Source organism: Coturnix japonica, chromosome 1 (assembly GCF_001577835.2).
Source record: "Coturnix japonica isolate 7356 chromosome 1, Coturnix japonica 2.1, whole genome shotgun sequence".
Lineage (NCBI taxonomy): Eukaryota > Metazoa > Chordata > Aves > Galliformes > Phasianidae > Coturnix > Coturnix japonica.
Genome location: NC_029516.1, coordinates 172,508,905 through 172,527,661, shown reverse-complemented (window position 1 = coordinate 172,527,661; position 18,757 = coordinate 172,508,905). Strand labels below are relative to the sequence as shown.

The window sequence follows — 18,757 nt, the reverse complement described above, 5'->3', positions numbered from 1 at the left end:
ACCCACTGACTGGAAAAGATGCAGTCGGGAAGATGATGTTTTTCAGTTGCAGCTCAATTCTGTGCTTTCACTGATGGCTGCAGCAAGGTGCCAGGTTAGCTTTTTTTCCCCCCTGGTTCCCTGTGATGCACACACCATGCTGGCCAGCGTGAATCATAGAATCACAGAATAGAATCACAGAACCGTTTGAGGTAGAAGGATCCCTTAAATGTCATCTAGTCCTATACAGTCATATATATAAAGCTCCTCAGCTTTTCCTTTCCAGATGAGTTCTGTGATTTCTTCCTTAAGTCTCACCAGAGGAGGTTCAGATTGATTCTCAGGAAAAACTTCTCAGAAAGATGCATTGGCAAAGGCCACAGGGAGGTGGTGGAGTCAGCATCCATGGAGGTGTTCCAGGACCATGGAGATGTGGCACTGAGGGATGTGGTCAGTGGGCATGGTGTGATGGGTAGGGTTGGACTTGATGGTCGTAGTGGCCTTTTCCAATCCTAATGGTTCTATGATTCCATGATTTGCTTTTGAGAAATCGTTCAGGACAGACTGCATAAAGAAAAGAGGGGCGCCTCCAATTTACAGACAGGGATCTGCTGCACGGAGGGGCTGAAGGCATGGTTTCTTTTATCCCATTACAGCCATCAAAGTGATTTTTAGCCCAGGCTGCTCCCCTTAGGCTTTCTCTACTGACAATGGTTAAAACCACCAATTAGTCAAGCATCCAATGCAGGACTGGAAGAATTGCTGTAGCAAAAGGTGATGGGAGAAACTGTCAGTCAAATATCTGTGGAAATAAATCACACTGTCTGTGACTGCTAAAGCCAGAGATCTGCTTGTATTTGCAAAAACCACCCCAAAAAAATGGGGTGGATGCAGTTGCTTTCACCAGCCTTTCCCTTGCAGGGGCATGGGAACAGGGGGAAAGTATCCCACTGCTGGTGAGAGAAAGAGAGGGAAAGGAGGCAAGTCAGATCATCCTGACTCTAAAGCATTATATATCTTAGCTATCAGAACAGAAATCAATTCGCTGAAGGACAAAGGGGCAGAAGGGAGAGAGGCTGTGTCAAAAACAATGATGTTTGTCACTGAGAGTCCACAGTCTCCCAGAACCCTGGGGAACACCCTTGGCAGCACCGACCTGGCTCTGCATCGTATCAGCACACCCTGCATAGAGCAGACACCCTTTAAAGAGCAAATCCTTTTGTGTCAATATTTGGAGGGCTCCCCATGCTGCTGTTTATTTTTGGTAGAAGTGCTTTGGTGCTGGAGATAACAGCAGGCAAACGTGGGCGCCTTGAAGCTCTGATTTATGTGTGACCTTCAGCATCCCACCTGGGGCAGCCTTATCTGAGAGCCTCACTGGGGGACAATGACCTAAAGGCAGGGAGGAAGGACAGCACCAGGCAGCAGAGTGGGATGGGGTTGGCTCCATTCATGCCTCTGACCTTTCAGGAATCATCACCTCTGCCACTGCAAAAACAAGCTGATGAGGGATGAAGAAAAAACAAGAAAAAAGGCTGGAATGGAGGGGAAAGGGTAAGGGTGCTCAGTTACAACTGCGTACAACACAGTCTCAGGAGAAGCATCACAGCATCGTCAGCTGGCTGAGGCTGGAGGCACCTCAGGGTCCCAGCCCTGCCCCAGCAGGACACTCAGTGCAAGGTGCCCAGCACCACATGCAGGGCTTCTGGAGAACCCCCAGGGGCAGCCCCCAGCCCCTCTCTGCCCACCAGGAGCCCCAGGCCCATTCCTGCAGAGCTGCCCCCAGTTGGGTGCCCAGTTTGGTGCTGGGGCTGTTTGTCCCCAGGGGAAGGGCTCTGTACTGCTCCTTGTTGGACCCCAGGAGCCTTTCCCCCAAGCCTGCAGGAAAAGTGAAGGGCTCAGGCTTTCCAGTGTTGAACAAATTTCTTCATGCCCTGCCTAATGAGTAGAATGCAGATGACTCTCCTTGCTTGCACTTCTCACTTCTCAAGAATGGAAACCCAGCCCAATCCCAGCCAGGGCTTCCTCCAGCTGCCTAATGGCCTGCTTGAAATTTTATAGCCCTTTTTATGGAGACTGCAGCGCAGGTCTTTAATGCTCCAGGAGAGCAGAGAAAAACTTCTGTTCAGGGGAAATATGAACCTGCTTTACTTATGCATGATTTAGTGCCATTTCTATTCAAGGGAGCACACAAGAGGCCCAAATATTTGCACTTTGTATTATAGAAGAACTGCCATTCCTGGCTCTTTACAGAAGTAATTTATTTCTCTCTCTCCTTACCTTGGGGGAGAAACATTACAACTCCTGGTTTGCTGGAGAGTCAATAAAACAGCAGTGCTGTTAAAGATCTGTTTTGTGATCGCAAAGCAGCAATGGGAAAAGAAAGGGGATCCCTAAATTTCTCCTCCCTTTTATTCCCTTGCTACATTCACATCCATGAGTGGGGCCAAAATGCAAGAGTCTGGCCCTACTTTTCTTCCTTGCAACAAGGGCTAATGTTATCTTTGCTTCCCGGGTGGTGTTTCTGGGTTAAAATGATGGACACAGCACAAGGTGTAGGAGAGACGATGGGTGTGGGAATGTGGTACAGCTCCAGATTTCTTCCATGGCTTCGGGAGCTCCCAGCCCAGGGAACATCAACCACATCAAAAAGAGGAGACCCCCAGAGTCATTCACCTGCACAGATGCAACACAGCGTCCCTGAACCAGAGCACAGGGTCAGTGTGAGCAGGGGACACTTCATCCCTGAAAGCCCCTATGTCTGTAGGGATAGAGACTCAAAAATAACACACATTTTTTCCTTGGTTCTTTTTTTTCCTGCTGGAAGTTCAGCTCTTGGTTGTCCAGTTGCTCTCCCTGGAATTCACTGTGGAAGACCCAGGACTTCCTTCTCAGAGATGTCGCCTTAGATCTCAGAACAAGCAATTTTCAGAGCTGTTGCATGACATTTTTCTCATTTAAAGACTGCTGACTTACCCTGTACACACATTAGAACCATCTGAACAGGTCCTGAAGGCAAATCCATCCCTAAGATGAACTGGGAGCAAAAAACAAAGAGTAAAATCACTGCATTCGCTGGGAGGACTGCACCTTGCACCACACCAAGGGACCCTGCAACACCAGTACTCCAGCAAAAGTCACACTGCTTAAAAAAAACATCCTAAAACCCTCTATCCATCATTAATAATGAGAATCCTGCCCATTATGCAGTCTATTAATGCTCAGTGGAGGCAGAGAAAGAAACGATCTCTTCTGGGGAGTGACTCTCACTGCCATCAGGTTACAAATGCCTGTGACCCCCAAAGCTTTATGCATGCAGAAATAGTGAGTTCAGACACAGAAAAGATTCAGTACCATATAAAACCTGCAGGTTTTTCCTTCCCTCTTCTTTTAATATGTAACGATGGCTAAAAGGACTTAGAATTTATTCCCTACACATCGCCATAATCAAATAATATGCTAATGCTATTAACATGGGACCCTGCATCGCAAATGACTTATAATCATATTCTCCTTCAAAATACTAGAGTTTCATTTAAATTGGTCTCCACAGCAACTGGAAACAAAATGTCAGATGAAAATCTCCATGGCTGGACGTGGTGAGTGAGGAATCTCATAGCAAAGCTTGTAGACATGAAGATGGCTTGATCCAGCCATGGCTGGTGGGCTTGTGTCCATCATCTAATTGATCTTAATGGTCTTTTCCAACCATAATGATTCTATGATCTACCACCCAACCAGCTGGGATAGCGAATGGTACAGGAAAGCAAACTTGCTTCTCCAGGTGGGCTTCAAAGTGTGCTGATGGAAAAAGAGTGAGAAGATGTGGAGTCTGTGTAGCCATGAAGACTGGGAAGACTTTCTTGTCCCTCCTTCCCATTGATGTCTACTAAATGGCCCCAGGGAGATTTATTTGACAGGAGGTTTCATTCATGATAAACCAATTCCAACCTGACTATTTGCAAACGGCCCAGGGCACTACAGCTCCTGGTCATGGGCCAACCTCCTCTATTTTAGGGTTGTAGAAGCACAGACCAGGAAGAAGATGTTCACTGCTGGCTTCCCTTTCCCATCTGCTCTGCTGACAAGTGAGCACTATCTCTCACCACGATATAGGCCTGGGATAGTCTGTCACATCCTCTGATCAGCGCTCACCATGTTTTATCCTATTGAAAACACTCCCCAAATCCATTTGAAAATGAACCAATCTTTGCCTTGCTATGGCCAAAAAGCCACTGAATAGAAAACAGCTCATTTCCCATAAAAATGTTATCCCTGCTTCTCCACCTGTCTCCCCTGCACTTGTTTCACTCTGTGGTCACCATAATGTAAATGGTGGGATCCTCATTATGGTTGGGGCTTTTTGGCATTCCCCTGATGAAATGAGTATTAGCAACGTGGCCCACAAAAATGTCTTTGAAAGCAATGTCAGAAAAGTCTCGCTTGAGAATGACTGAAAGTTCAGGCAATGAAAAGAAAACAGCCCCAACCAGTCTCCCTGCTCTGTTAGTAATTATCTGGGCTCCGGTGGGTGTTAAAACATCTGTACTGGTTTGGCAGGGACTGGGATCAGGGCTTGTGCCAAAGGCAAGTACTGGCGTGGGCTGAAAGCAGTGCAGCAATACATTAGAGGAGTATTCATGCTCAGAAGCACATGGACAGCAGCCTCTCCTAGAAGTGCCTTTGGGTTAGGATCATCCCCATAACTGTCCCCTTTGGGACCACCCCAAGCAGGAGTTTGGATAGTAAAAGGAGCTGCAGGAGTGGCTGGATTCCTGAATCCTGCTGCATTTAACATCCCGCTGGACTCTGGTAACCATCACTTCATCTCTACGTTGTGCTCCTGCAATTCTTATTTCTGGGCATGAACGTTTCCACATGGACAGTCTCATCTCCTGACTCATTCTGCAGAATCTCAGCACTGGAATAAACTCCCCTGGTGTTCTCTTATGGGATGGGAACCATCCCATGCACTCTCCTTATTGAGCAGCTCCTCTCCCTCCTCTTTCTCATTCAAACACAGCTCACAAAGTGCTGTGAGCCTGTCCCTAACACCTAGAAAAGCCAGATTACATTATCACCTCTATGGCTGTGACCGTCCTTGTGCGCACTGCAGATGGTGCCAACACCTGGACCCAAATCCTCATAGAATCATAGACTGGCTCAGGCCCGTTGCGTCTCTCATGCTTCGTGTTTGGCTTAGGGCCAGTTGAAAATGTTCTGACATCCTCCAGCTGGAACATGCCATTTCATCAAAATAGGAGCCTGACAAGGCATCATCTGCAGCCAGAAATTATGAGAAACCTGTAGAGAATATAAGTGAATTCTAAAGGAAGGGGAGAAGGTCAAAGAGTTTTGATTTAAGAGGGGATTCCTCTTGACTGCTTTGACTGAAAACCATTGCTATGCACTTTCCAGATTATAGAGTCTTAGAAAGGCTTGGATTGGAAGGGACCTTAAAGACCATCCAGTTTCAGCCTATGCTGTGTGCAGGGTGAAAGCACAATTTGCAGTGAAAATCTTTTATTTTTTGTATTTATTTTTATTTTTTTTAAATCCAATTCAATTGAGAATGGCAATGCATGGCGCTGAGATGAAAATGAATTAAGGAGAAAAAGGAACACAGTGAATTCTTACCACCTCTGGTAAAAACCACATTCTAAATTGGTGGCTGTTGAAGCAGATCTGGGTTAAATCCAGTACCTCATCTCCCTCTTATCACCACGGGTGATACGCCATCCCTATTAGAGTCCTTCACCCATGAGGTGAAATAAGGCTTGGCAACAAATATGCAGTTCATTGGAACTGTTTTTGTCTGCAGATGCTGGGAGGAACAAGCCATGATATAACGGATTTTGGCTGCGACCACAAGAATGCAGGAATTACTAGGAGCAGACCATAGCAGACTGCCTCAGCTTTCCATCTCCAGACTCTTCAGAGAATGCTGAGAACTTCACAGCAATCAATCATGCAGCAATGCACCTGCAGGAAGAACTGATTTATACCTCACTTCATCATTTACAACTCTTATTAAAGCAAACACTTTATCTAATGTAGCTGTGGATGTGCTTGCACTGATGGAAGTATTAATTCTTCAAGCCACTCCACCTGCAAAATGAACCCCTCTATGGTGGTGGCGATGTGCTGATGGTTGTTCAGGCTGGAGAAAAGAAGGCTGTGAGGTGACCTGATTAAAGCCTTTCAGTACCTAAAGGGAGCCTATAAACAGGAGGGGAGTCAACAACAAGGGTAGATAGTAGGAGGACAAGGGGAAATGGTTGTAAGCTGATGGAGGGAAGATTTGGGTTGGATGTCAGGGGGAAGTTCTTTACTATGAGAGTGGTGAGGTGCTGGAACAACTGCCCAGAGAGGCCGTGGATGCCCCGTCCTGGAGGTGTTCAAGGCCAGGTTGGATGGGGCCCTTGGCAGCCTGGTCTAGTACTATATGTGGAGGTTGGTGGCCCTGCCTGTGGTGGGGCAGTTGGAGATTCATGATCCTTGAGGTCCCTTCCAGCCGGGGCCATTCTGTGATTCTGTATGATTAGTAGTCTTTCCAACCTTAATGATTCTATGATTCAGGTCTATGAGCACGGAACTGGGCTTCCCTTCACACAGCACTATGAGACATCCTCTAGCAGCCCATGTTCCCATTACTAAGACACACTGGTGGGTGTTTTACTGCAAGAAGCACTGTTTGTCCAGGGCTAGAACTCAGGAAGGACATAATGGACCTATCTGAACAGAAACATGGGAGACAGACATGGGATAGGATAGTCCTTCTGACACATCAAAGAAATTCAAAGCATTCACGTGTTTGTATTCTGAGTTCCTCTTGAAGGCAGTGGAAATGGTGGGACTGAGTTTCTGGAGCATCACAAAAGAGCCAGCAGGATGTCAAACCTTCAGAAGGAGTTGATGTTAGTAACAAAGAAAAGTAATGAACTTGTAAATGACTGAGCTTCAAGTCACAAAATCACAAGTCACAACGCCCCATTCTTAGAGACATGGAATGAAGTCTGGGGATGGGTAAAAAGAATTGGAGTCAAAGTATTGGGACTGAGATATAAAAGAAAGCTTTCTCTATCAAGAATTGTTCTGAGATGAACCTTTAGAAGAGAGGAAGATGGCACATGACCAACTTTTAACTCTAACACTAATCACTGAAGCAACCATCAGCTGGCAAAAAGACTCAGCGTGGATTTTATGGATTTCAAGTGGGTATTTGAAAGACTTCATCATGACTCATTTGAGTGCAATTTGAACTATTACGGCAAGCCAGCAAAAATAATTACCATCATAAACGCTTTACATCAAGGTTGAGCCTGTGCAAAGTATACGCAAGGTTGAGGGAATAGTTTGCATAGATCCCAATGTCAGACAAAGAGGTACTCAGCAGAACGCGTGACCTGCCAGAGGATGAAGGTGAGGATGGAGCCACTGGGGGGGCAGTGACCATTCACTGCACTTTTACATGCAATGAAGTTGCAAGTGCCTGAGTGCTCACCTGACGGCTGCCCAGTGCTTTAAAAAAGGGGATCTGTTGTCAGGTATGGAAAAAATAGCAAGTGCAGAGAGTCACTCAACTCCAGTTTACTTTCAAAAGCAACATAGGAATCTGTATGTGATCCCCAGACCAGGTGTAACCCCAGAGTCCTGGTAAGAAATTGCTGCCATTGCAGCTCTAACATTGTACCACACTAAATAATGCAGAAGTATGTTTGAGAAGCAGGCAATAATTATAACCAAAGCATAGAAAACATCTAGGGAAGTAGTGTTATCTTTGCAGATAAAATCAGTAATAAATGCTACCGCATTCATAAATAAAAATCAGTCTGGAAACGAACGCCGAGCGGTGTCATGGAAAGTTCATAGTAATCGACAGCTTCAAGGCTCCTTCCTGCTCCACTACCATTTTCTCTTGGAGGTTTTATAGGCTTTAGAAAGCTTCGTTTTAATTGGAAATGTAAAGCGAGACAAACCAGTAAGCAAACAGGCGTTTGAGTCTGCAAAATGAGAGCTTAAATCTATCCCGGCTTTCAGAGCCTGCTTCACAAAGCAGTGCTCAGGAGGTATAAAAGCAAGGCCCGTGTTAAATGATTTGGGGGCACAACATGGAATATATGGGGGGAAGTGAAAAGGAAGTCATGGAACATAAGGGGAAAAGCAAAAGGGAGGCATGTCAGCCCTAAATTATCTGACTCAGGTCACTGTGGTTTTCTCTCTCAACCTCCAACTTGCTCGCACACAGGTTTGGAGTCCTGCCTCCATCACACTTTCTGGGCTGAGTCCCACGCATGGAGCATCACTTGCAGATCTATGTCTCATTTCGATGCCCTGGAGCTCTGAAGATCGGGTGCAATATAGCAAATCCCAACACTACACAGCCCAGGGCTCTTCTGGGAAATACAAATACAGGCAAATCTGGCTGCGTCCTTCCTCCCAGCTGGCTGACACCCAAAATGCCTCCCTCCCTCCCTCGGCTACACTCAGACAGTACCGCTTCATTGGTCGCTTTGCTCCAAGCCCATCAGCTGTTTTTCTTTTCAAAGGCCCTGCATGATTTTGCTTTTTTGATCTGATGCTGATACCGTCTGCTGCACACATTTATTTTTTTTCCACGGTCAGTAAGTCATTCTAAAAATTCCTCTGTGCCCATTAAACTAATGGGGCTGACCTGATGCTTGCAGGGCTTGTAGCGATAAAAGCCAATTAGAAAATGAAGAATTATTTCAGGTGGTTTTCTGATTCGGAGTATCTGGTCCAGAAGTGAGTCCTGGGCAGGACCGAGAGATGTGAATACAGTTTGCCAACATCTGCTGGAAACCTGTGCTGGAAAAGCTGGGTGATTTTTTGCTCTAATAATAATAAACCCCTCCCAGCTCTTGAAATTTACATTTCTTCCTCCCCTCCCAACTTAAATCCCAGCCTCAGCTCAGTGAATGCAGTGGGACTTCGGCCAGGAAAGGGCAGGATTATCCCCAAAAGCCCCACACCTCCATCTCTGTATTCATCTTTGGCAGAGGTGAGACAGGTAGCTGTCCCACAGTGAAGAACTGGATACAGCAAGCAAAGTAAGGTGTAGAAGAATAGAATCATAGCACCATTAAGGTTGGAAAAGACCACAAAGATCATCAAGTTCAACTGCCAACCCATCACTAACATGACTGCTAAATCATGTCCCCCAGTATCACTTCTACCCTAACAGTAGGGGCTGATCCTCATTCAGTGTAAATAAAAGGATGTCAGATGAAACAACCTGAAAAGTCAAACATCTCAAAGGTCTTGGCAGCAGCTCTGAGATGGATTAGATTCATCTCAGCATCACTTTAGGAGTCACAAGGTGAAGTCTCCACCTGCGCTCAGCAGTGCTGCTTTCCTGGAGAGCCACGGGAAAGAAACAGGCACTTTTAGGGCACAAATGATTCACCCAGTTTCAGACTTTTTCCACCTTCTCCCCAAAAGTGAGCCTATTTCAACCACCAGTCTCACTGACAGCAGCACTGGTTCTGGTGGAGAGCCAAAACAAGAGGCGAATCACAGCAAGGAGCCCTCAATAGGCTGGTAGGGATCAGCAACAGTCCCTGCTTCTTTCTCCTAGGAAGCAAATTCCTTGGTTGTCAGTGGCTGTCTGCTCTTTAGCAGACTCGTTAGCACCTGAACTAGCACATCTCCAAAGGGAAAGAGGGAAAAAGGAGGGGGGAAAGCCAGCAGGCACTTAACTGCTCTCAAGCTGTTCCTTTGTGCCAAGACCACTCCATCTCTGGTATTGTTTACACTGAAATAAAAGCTGAACAGTGTCGGATCTTAAAATAACTTGCTGTTTTCAGCTCAGGAAAGCCAGGGTCAGGGAAGTTTGGAGCAAATTTAAAGAGGCAGGATGATTAAGGGACCGACCGGGACTCATACACGGAGGCATTCACATGCACATGGTGCTCAATCATCAGCTTGGAACAAATTAAGTTCAAACCTCTGGGTCTCCATATCCATAATACCTAGACTGGATTGGGTCTTGATCAAGGCTGAGATGTGACATCTGCACTTGTTCTCCCAAGGTAAATCTGCAGCCACAGAGGTTTCCTTTGTTAGGAAATCTTCACACCTTAGAGAATTACAAGTGGGACTGATCCAAACATCCCTAAGATGTGCAACCAGTGGGTCTAGATGTGAATTACTGTGTTTTAAAAAGAAGAGCTCCATGATGCTGAACACAGAAAGCACTGATGGGAACACTGAGGAAGTGTTCAGTGTATAGGGACTGATGCAGGGTGGCATCCATCGGTTGAGAGGAAGGGGCTCAAAGGTGAACTCCATATTTCCATCCTAGTGCAGGCCACCTCCAAATCCTGAATGGGGCAGGGTTCATTAGGTCTTTGGGTGAGTTAACAAGACATCATTAGGGTGAGTACATGGAGGGAATTAATACAGGTCTGCCTCTTGGGGGATGGGTTGATGGTTGGACAAGATGATCTTAGTGGCCTTTTCCAACCTTAATGATTCTATGATTCCATGATAATCTTGCTCATCTCTTGCCACAGAGCACTGTGCTGTCTGCTGGGAGACAGATTGTCCTCTAGGTGAGATGATGGTCAGCTATGACCTGGTTATTAAGATGAATCCGTGGCCAATCAACTTGAGTTGAAATGAGCTTAAGCATTAAGCCCTGACCCAGCTGGAGGGTGTAGGACTCATCAAAGGTGCAGATCCCAAAATACAGCACATGGAGCTTTGGTGCTTTCAGGGATTCAAGGACATGCCCACACCTCCCTCCTTGCCCCCATTCCTCAGCCATCAGCATGCTTCCCAGCACAGTTCACCGTTCATCTAGGGTGCGAGCAGGGAAGGAAGCAGGCGTGTGCCGGGCACAATAGCAAGGAAGTACCTGGTCATTAGTGTTTCCCCTTTGGTTTCATTCCTCCTGGCCACAACAGAAGTGGAGACAGTGGAAAGTGGGGGCTGCCCTGGGGTTGTTACTTTGCTTAGGCTCCCTGGTACCCTGATCTCAAATGCAAGGATAGTGAACACCAGTGGTCTGGTAGTAGTTTTGGGTGGTGGGTGGCACACTAATCTATGTTATCTCTGGTTTTATCTGCAGCCTCTTTGTTGAGCATTTGGGCAGCTCCTGTCTGCTGGACAGAATTCTGGGGGGTATCTCTGTGTGGTGTTTTATGTTTTAGCCATTCACCTCAACAAACACTCACATAAACCGGGCTGCAAGGGATCAGCAGAGTGAGAGGCATTGCTGGCTTGATCCTGGGACCAAGGAAGTTTGCAGGAAGAAGAGAGAAGGGAGCAAGAGCAGTACATGGGCTGAGAAGCACAGATTGCAGGCAGCCCGTGCATGCAGGGTTGGTAGAAAGCTGAGTTAAAAGAGGAAGGAGAGTCCCCTCTTCCCAGCTGGGAAACCATCAGCCCTGCAGCCTCCGCAGGCAGAGACACTCAGCTCCCCATTAAACATTAATGTTGGGCCCTGGCTGGCGTTTTGTGAGATGGTAAAAGCCTGGGGAGCACAGAGGATTGATCCCAGCCAGGATGAAACACATCAGTGCCGTGCTTCAGAGATGGAGCGAGGAAGGAGGCAGACCCTGGGAGCGCCTGGTTGAATTCATACAGAAGAAATAAAAGAAATGAAGTCCCAGATGATATTTAAAAAGAAAAAAGAAAGAAAACCAAAAAAAAAAAAAAAAAGCACTTGATGACTCTCTTTTGGCTGGGGACGTGTGCCCAGGCTGGGTGGGAGAGGCCACTGCTGCCAAGCACAGCCCATGGGCAGGAGCCAGCGCCGGCCCTTTCCCACGCTCTACTCACCCTCAGCCTTCAGCTCAGAGCAGCGACGTTTACTCATCCACTAATGCATCACTGCTCCTTCTCTTTGATTTTTCACTGTGGCCTGAAAGGCCTGTCTGTGATCGGGTTGCTGTTCATTAGGGCAAAGCCATAGTACGAGCACTTGGGAAGCCTTGAGCATTGGGGTGAGACATCATGGCTGAGCAGAGACACCGACTGTGCAAAGCGGATCGAAACAGATACTTGCTGCCTTCCCTCCCTCCAGCGTGGGGAAAAACCTCTAGCATACAGGCAGCAAATTGGTTTTCATAGAGCTTGAAAACCCACCAAGGGTTTGCTTGGTGCTCAAGAGACAAAGCCCAGAGAGAGATCTCACATCCGATGGTGGAAGAAAAGGAGAAGAGATGGACAGGGGCAGAAACAGGAAGGTACCAACCCATCTGAAATAAGTAACCTGGGCACAGGTCCCCTGCATGGATACGCTCACTGGTCCATGAGAAAATAAATTACACACATTACCGCATCTCTCAGCCCTATCAGAGATAGGAGACATCAGGCTTTTGGCTGAAGCATCGGTTCCAGAAGGGGTTAAAGGCACATGAGATACATTTAGAAGGATTGTTATAATAGATATATATATTTCTCTTCTTTTTTTCCCCGACAAGCAAAATGTATGAGCAAATACAGTTCACAGCACAGACATGGCTGTCTGCCCACTAGGGCAGGGAAAATGCAGATGGTTGGAAACACAGCGTCGTGGCCACGGAGTTGGGCTCTGGGCACAGCACCCAGAACAGGGGCCCTGGGAACCCAACAGCTGTGTGATAATGAGAAATATTCTCCCAAATGAGGGTCAACAGAGCAAAGCTGATGCCTTCTTCTGTACTGCACCTTGGGTGTGTTATGCACATACACATTGCAATCCATTGAGGGGACATAACTAGTCACATTCCCACCCAGAATGGATTAAAACTTGATAAAAGCAAACAAAACCTCAGCGACTTCTTGCCTTTTGTCCCCAGATGGAGGAAGCATCACAGTTTGGAATAAAGGCAGAGCTGTCACACCCGTGTCCCTCCTTGCAAGGCTCCTCTTGTTCAAAGCAGTAATTAGCTAGCTAAGTAAATAGGTGTTAGCAGAAACAAAGAGCTGTGCTCCGTCTGGGTAAACACCTCAGATCTAATTTAATTTCCCCTCTTCTAGTAAATACAATCTCACTGCTACACAGCTATTTCCAGGCTGGGGCACAGAGTGCACACCGGTGATGCCGGGGCAGCCGTGCAAGTCCCCGAGGCTGAAACGAGCTCCTTTTGATGAGCCAGATGTGGAGCACAGCTGGCGGTCATTGACAGCAGCACCACACTAAACTCCATCCGTGCCTTAATCCTCAGAGCCTCCTAGTCTAGACAGGACACGACAGACTAATGTGAATACCAAGCAAGAGAAAATTTACCATCTCCTGTTGAGCTGCCGGTAGAAGGAAGCAACAAAGGGCTCTTTGGACTATTTTTCTTTGTTTTCTTGCAAAGGTGTTTTGCCTTTTTTTCTTGCAATCCTTGCAAGGCAATATGCATCCAACCTTGCTGCCTGTAGCCTCTTTCGGGTTTCATTTCCTCACTGGCTGTGCTGAAAAGCAATGGAGGTCCCCTGTGGTATGGGGTGCCCCTCCAAGTGAACACCTCTTCTGGTGATGAAGTGCTCTCCTGGCTGAAAAGAGACCTGATAACATCCTTTCAGTGTCTGAATGGGGGCTGTAAGAAAGAAGGGGACTCTTTAGTAGAGTCTGTTGTGATAGGACAAGGGGAAATGGTATCATACAAAAAGAGGGGAAACTTAGACTGGATGTTAGGAAGATTTTACACTGAGTGGGAGGCACTGGCACAGATTACCCAGAGGGGTGGAGGTGCTGCATCCCTGCACACACCTTAGGCCAGGCTGGATGGGCTCTGAGAACTGATGGAGCTGTGGGCATCCCTTATTCTTTGCAGGTGAGTTGGACCAGATGGCCTTTAAAGATCCCTTCCAACTCAAACCATTCTATGAACCCAGCCAGGAGCCACCTGGCTCTGGGGCCAGATCCAGATCCAGGCTGTGGGGTTGGCATAATGCAGTGAGCACCTTGCATCCCCCAGGAATGAGAAAAAGCAGAAGGATGTGCACGGGAGCTTCACCGATGGTTTCTGATCTCATTACACCACGCTGCCTGACTGCTGGGAGAATTGGGGGGAGGTAATTAATTGCTACAATTAGCATGGAGCTGCTGCTGTCTATGATGTTTAGCTTTTCCTGCTGCTTTTTGCGCATCCAGTTACTGACTTTTAACACCATGCTGCAGTGAGGTGATCAGTGAGGTCCAGAGGTCACTGGCAGAGCCTGGAGCCCAGGAGGTCCCTTGGGACATCAGGCCACAGTGTAGAGGGAGGCTGGGGGCTGCCCCTGGGGGAGCTCCAGAAGCCCTGGACACGCTGCTCTGAGGCAGGGATGGCCTGGAAGGACCCTGAGGAGCCTCCAGCCTCAGCCACTCTGTGACAGCCACAAAAATGGTGTTTTCACATTGCTTATCAGGGACGGTGAATGAAAGGTGCCTTGCAGAGGTCACCATTGCTGCAAACACCAAAGCAAAGCACCAGCCCTGCATAATTCATGCTCCCTCTTTCCATAGCATCTGGCCACATCTGCTGCATTCCTGTCGCAGGCTTTTTCACAGCTGACTCAGAAAATCACTCTTTGGCAGCCCGGTACTGTTTCAAGTGGGTACTTTCCCTCCAGCACTAACAAGCTGTGATTTAGTTACAAATAAGGAGTTTTGTTTCTCCTTTGCTGATGTCACTCAGTGGTCCTGTGGGGAACAGCGCTTGCATCTCTGCTGCCTGAAAAATCCTATGTTCCCTTCGGGACAGATGCACTTGAAGGCACGAGATTGTTTTTCCTTTTGATGCTCAGGTTTATATTTCAGCGAAGCCCAGTATTGATCCCACTGTCCCCACATGGAAGCTCGTTTTACTAAATGGGAAGAAAACAAGTTCCCCCAGCTGCATATGCACACCTAAATCAAAACTAAAAGAAAGGAGATTTAGATCGGATATAAGGAAGATCTTTTACCCTAAGGGTAAGGAAGCACTAGCACAGGCTGCCCAGAGAGGTAGGTGATGATGCCCCATCCTTGGGGACACCCATAGTGAGGCTGGATGGGCTCTGATGGAGCTGTGGGTGTCCCTGTGCATTGCAGGGGAGTTGGTCCAGATGGCATTTGTTGAAGGTCCCTTCCAACTCATAGGATTCTGCAATATGATGAAAATGGAAAACCCAGCCACCAAACAGCTCTCAATGGGCTGCATTGCTGACATCACAACGGGATGCAATTTATTTAGCCTGACCTTTCCCTGCCAGATTATGCTTCTGGTGTTATCAAGGATCCTTTCTGCCACTTGTACACCCATTGCCAAGGTGACATCCCGTTTAATGCGTCAGTAGGGGAAGATTGCACGCGTGCTGTTGTGATGCTTTGTTTGCTGTCCTGCCTGACGAGATCTTGGCAGGGTTTCAGCTCACGCAGATTGCAGCTGCTCTGCACTGGACCAAAACAGACTCAAGCTGGACGTTGCTAAGAGGAGCTTGCTACATAAATGCAGAGCATGGAGCCCAAGTCCCCTTTGGTTAGGTGCTTTCTGAGGCTGATTCTTGAAGATCCTTTGGGGATGAGATAGAACAGTAATGCACAGAGAGGGTTTATTGTGTGTGCCATAAGGAGGTTTGAAAGGACTCAGCATGCCACCAACAGCATCTTGCGGCCACATCCTTTGGCAGCACATGCTGGGCTGGTTTTACAGCCTCAGCTGAGCTCCTCCAACCTATGGCTGGTCCTCAGGGCAAGCCACAATGAGTTGAAGGCATGGATGAGATAAAGGCCTGGATGAGATAAAACCACAGTGAAGATAAGATGCCCACAGCTGATAGCAGGAACATCGAGACCACAGTGCTGCACCCCAGGCACTCAGCTCCACTTTGTGCTGGATGTGACCTCTCCCAGTGCCTCTAAGCAAGCTGTGGAGCCCTTGGAGGGCTGGATGCTAGTGGCACCATTTTGAGGGCCAGGCTTGGTGAAGTGGGTGTGAAAGTCCCTAGGCCACACTGGGGATGTGGAGGTGGCTTGATGGCACCGATTACAGCAGCTTGCAAAAGCACAGCTGGGTTTGGATGGTGGAAAATGATGGAGTAGGTTGTGGCGCTCCAGGAGACTACCCCATATCTACATCCTCCCATCCAAGCCTTTCTCAGGAGGAAATAGGGATGGAGATGGGGAGGACATGTACATCCATAACACTGTACAATGCTGGTGGTAGGGACAGAAAAAGCAGGAGGAGGGATATGGTCCTGCATTCCCATTAAACCTCTCCACTGGGGGACTGAAACTGCTGAACAAAGGGAATTTTCACTGCTGACTCCCATGACTTTCAAGGGGAATGTGGCGACAGATGGAAACAAAGGTTGCAGCTAAAAGCCATCCCAAACCCCATCAACTTCTTACAAGATGCTCAGAGGGCTTCTGTCATAGGGAAAAAGTGAATGAGATAGATAGCTTGCAGGGGAAAAACTTGCTCTGCTTTAGATATCAAAGGTGGGAAATACGAGTGAAATCATGCAGAGATTACTCCAGCCCCTCTAGCACCACACAGGGCAGCATCTTCCTCCCATAGGCTGAAGGAGGATTTGAGACTTGCTGAGAGAATGGGATGGGGTGTGCTTTGGTTGAGGACCTGTCTCTCACGGTACCTGTGTTCTCCTCGGACTGGTTGAAACCACAGATCTGGCAGATGCTGCGAACCCACTTATTCATGTCGTCCTCAGTCTCAGCCACCAGGTAGAAGGTCCTGTCACTGGTCTTGATGTCAAAGATGTAGCTGTCTTGCAGCTCCTTCTTGTTGAAGGTCAGTCCTGCGTCCACTTGCTCGCAGAAATTGAGGTTGATCACACGCAAGGGTTTCTTGGAATGGTCATTTTTGTAGTACTCCAGGACGTCGGGGTCGCCGCTCATCCGACCGCTGCGCAGGACAAACCAGCGCTTCTTCCATGCCTGAAACCAAGAAGAGAGGGGATGTCAAACCCATTGCTTAGGTCACGAGGGCCAGAAAACCACTTCCATGGATGAAGTGACACAGATGGATGTGTCACCTCCCCACTGTGGGATGCTCTGAGACACTGCTTGAGGCATCTGTATAAGCAGTGTACAGACCCAGGACATTGGTACCCAAATCTCACTGGTTATCTGAGAGAATTAAGCACTGAAATATCATTATGGCTTAAGATACGAATGACTCCAAGAAGCATTAGTCCTGAGGCTCACAGTGACCTTGCTCAGCCACACTCTCAGGACCCAAATATCCTTCACTCCTGAATGATAATCTGCAATTGCAATATCAAAATGCCTTTCAGCAGCTCAGAGGAGTCCTGGAGCTTTGGACACAGAGCTCTGGGCATCCTGCCCTTCAGAGAAGCCCCTGAGAGCATCATAGGAAGCATCTGCAGATACTGAGCATGCCAATTCCATTTCTGTTTAAATGCCAGGATAGAAAGGCTAATGAAACCAATGGGAAACTGGTTTGGCTTTTTAAATATCAGGAATAATGCCAGGGGGCAATCCAAGCTTCATTTGTTTTGCAACATCTTCTGTTCCTGGATACATAGGAAGTTCCTCAGCAAGACAAAGGTTGTTATGGTTCAAGCAGCCTATAATTCCAAGGCTGCTATGGGTAGCAGCCTTGGAAAACAAATGCCAGTTATCAGACCCAGTGCTGGGGTTTGAACAAAGATGCCTTTTTCTATGATAAGAGTGGTGAGGCAGTGGTGCATATTGACAAGAGAGGTGGTGGGTGCCCCGTCCCTGGAGACATTCATGGTCACCAGGCTCTGAGAACGTGATGGAGCTGTGGGTGTCCCTGTTCATTGCAGGGGAGCTGGACCAGATGGCCTTTAAAGGTTCTTTCCAACCCAAAACATTCTATCATTCCATGATTCTACGTCAATGGAGAGAGGCAGGTGCTTCCAAGCATTGCTTCATGGAAGCTCCTACTGAATAAAACATCAGTTTTGTCTATTAAATACCAGAAGGCACCAACATGAGCTCAACAAAAGCATTTAGTTCATCTGACTGACCGTAAAGGAAAGCATCTGAACAACATGGGTGGGATACGGCCCACGTGGATGAGCAGGGTGAAGCAGGGTATTGCCCATGCTCTCAATTTGCACAAAAGGATTCCATCCCCACCACCCTGCCCCAACTCTGGATGTTTGTTTGTGAGATTTACTCCTTTTTTTTTTTTTTTTTTTTTTTTAATTACCAGGTTTTGGATTCTCATGATTATGAGAGGTAGGGCCATGAAAAAGCACTTGATGTTCCTATGAAGGAAGAACCAACTGCCACATCTTTAATAAGATGTAAGTTGGCAGTAAGGTGACCTCTGTGTGAGGACCTCCATTGGTTGCTCCTAGACAAAAAGAATACATGCATAATGGAGATGTGCCCATCAGGGAGGGAAAAACAAACAAACACAAAACCGTTTTCCCCAGGCAGCAGCAATAATTTGCTATTCCACCTCCTAAAAATGGATTACCCAGATCACTGGGAATCAATCTTAGGAACATTTTTTTTCTAGGTCTTAAACATCCCATCACCTTCTTCCTATTAATATAAAACCATTTATTTGCAGCCACCCTACAAACCTAAGAAACGGGAACCCATTAGCAAGGGTGGCTGGGAGAAGATGAGCCACCACGTGAATGAAGACACATCCATCACTAGTCCTCACTCCTTGGCTTTACCGCTTTTCAACTATTTGGAGTCAAGATTTGAGACATCCCTTCAAGGCTGAGAAGTTGCACTGAAAAAGACACAAAGTACAGTAGCTAGATTCTAGACTTTCAGGGAAAAAATAGAAGGATGTGCTGCAAGAAATGACAGTGATGCTACCACAGCTTCCCTTTTTATCTCTGTTAC

General features: G+C 47.3%; 1 protein-coding gene across 4 annotated transcripts in view; it reads right to left on the bottom strand.

Annotated features, from left to right (window-relative positions):
• The window catches only part of GAB2 (GRB2 associated binding protein 2), a 79,508-nt gene that overhangs the window by 17,216 nt on the left and 43,535 nt on the right, over positions 1–18,757 (bottom strand). For all 4 annotated transcript variants that reach the window (XR_001552827.1, XM_015852452.2, XM_032442275.1 and 1 more), the window contains exon 2: positions 16,537–16,837. Coding sequence is in view for 3 of the 4 variants with exons in the window: in XM_015852452.2 (XP_015707938.1) it covers positions 16,537–16,837 (301 nt within the window). In the remaining variant the exon portion in view is untranslated. The remainder of the gene's footprint in view (positions 1–16,536; positions 16,838–18,757) is intronic.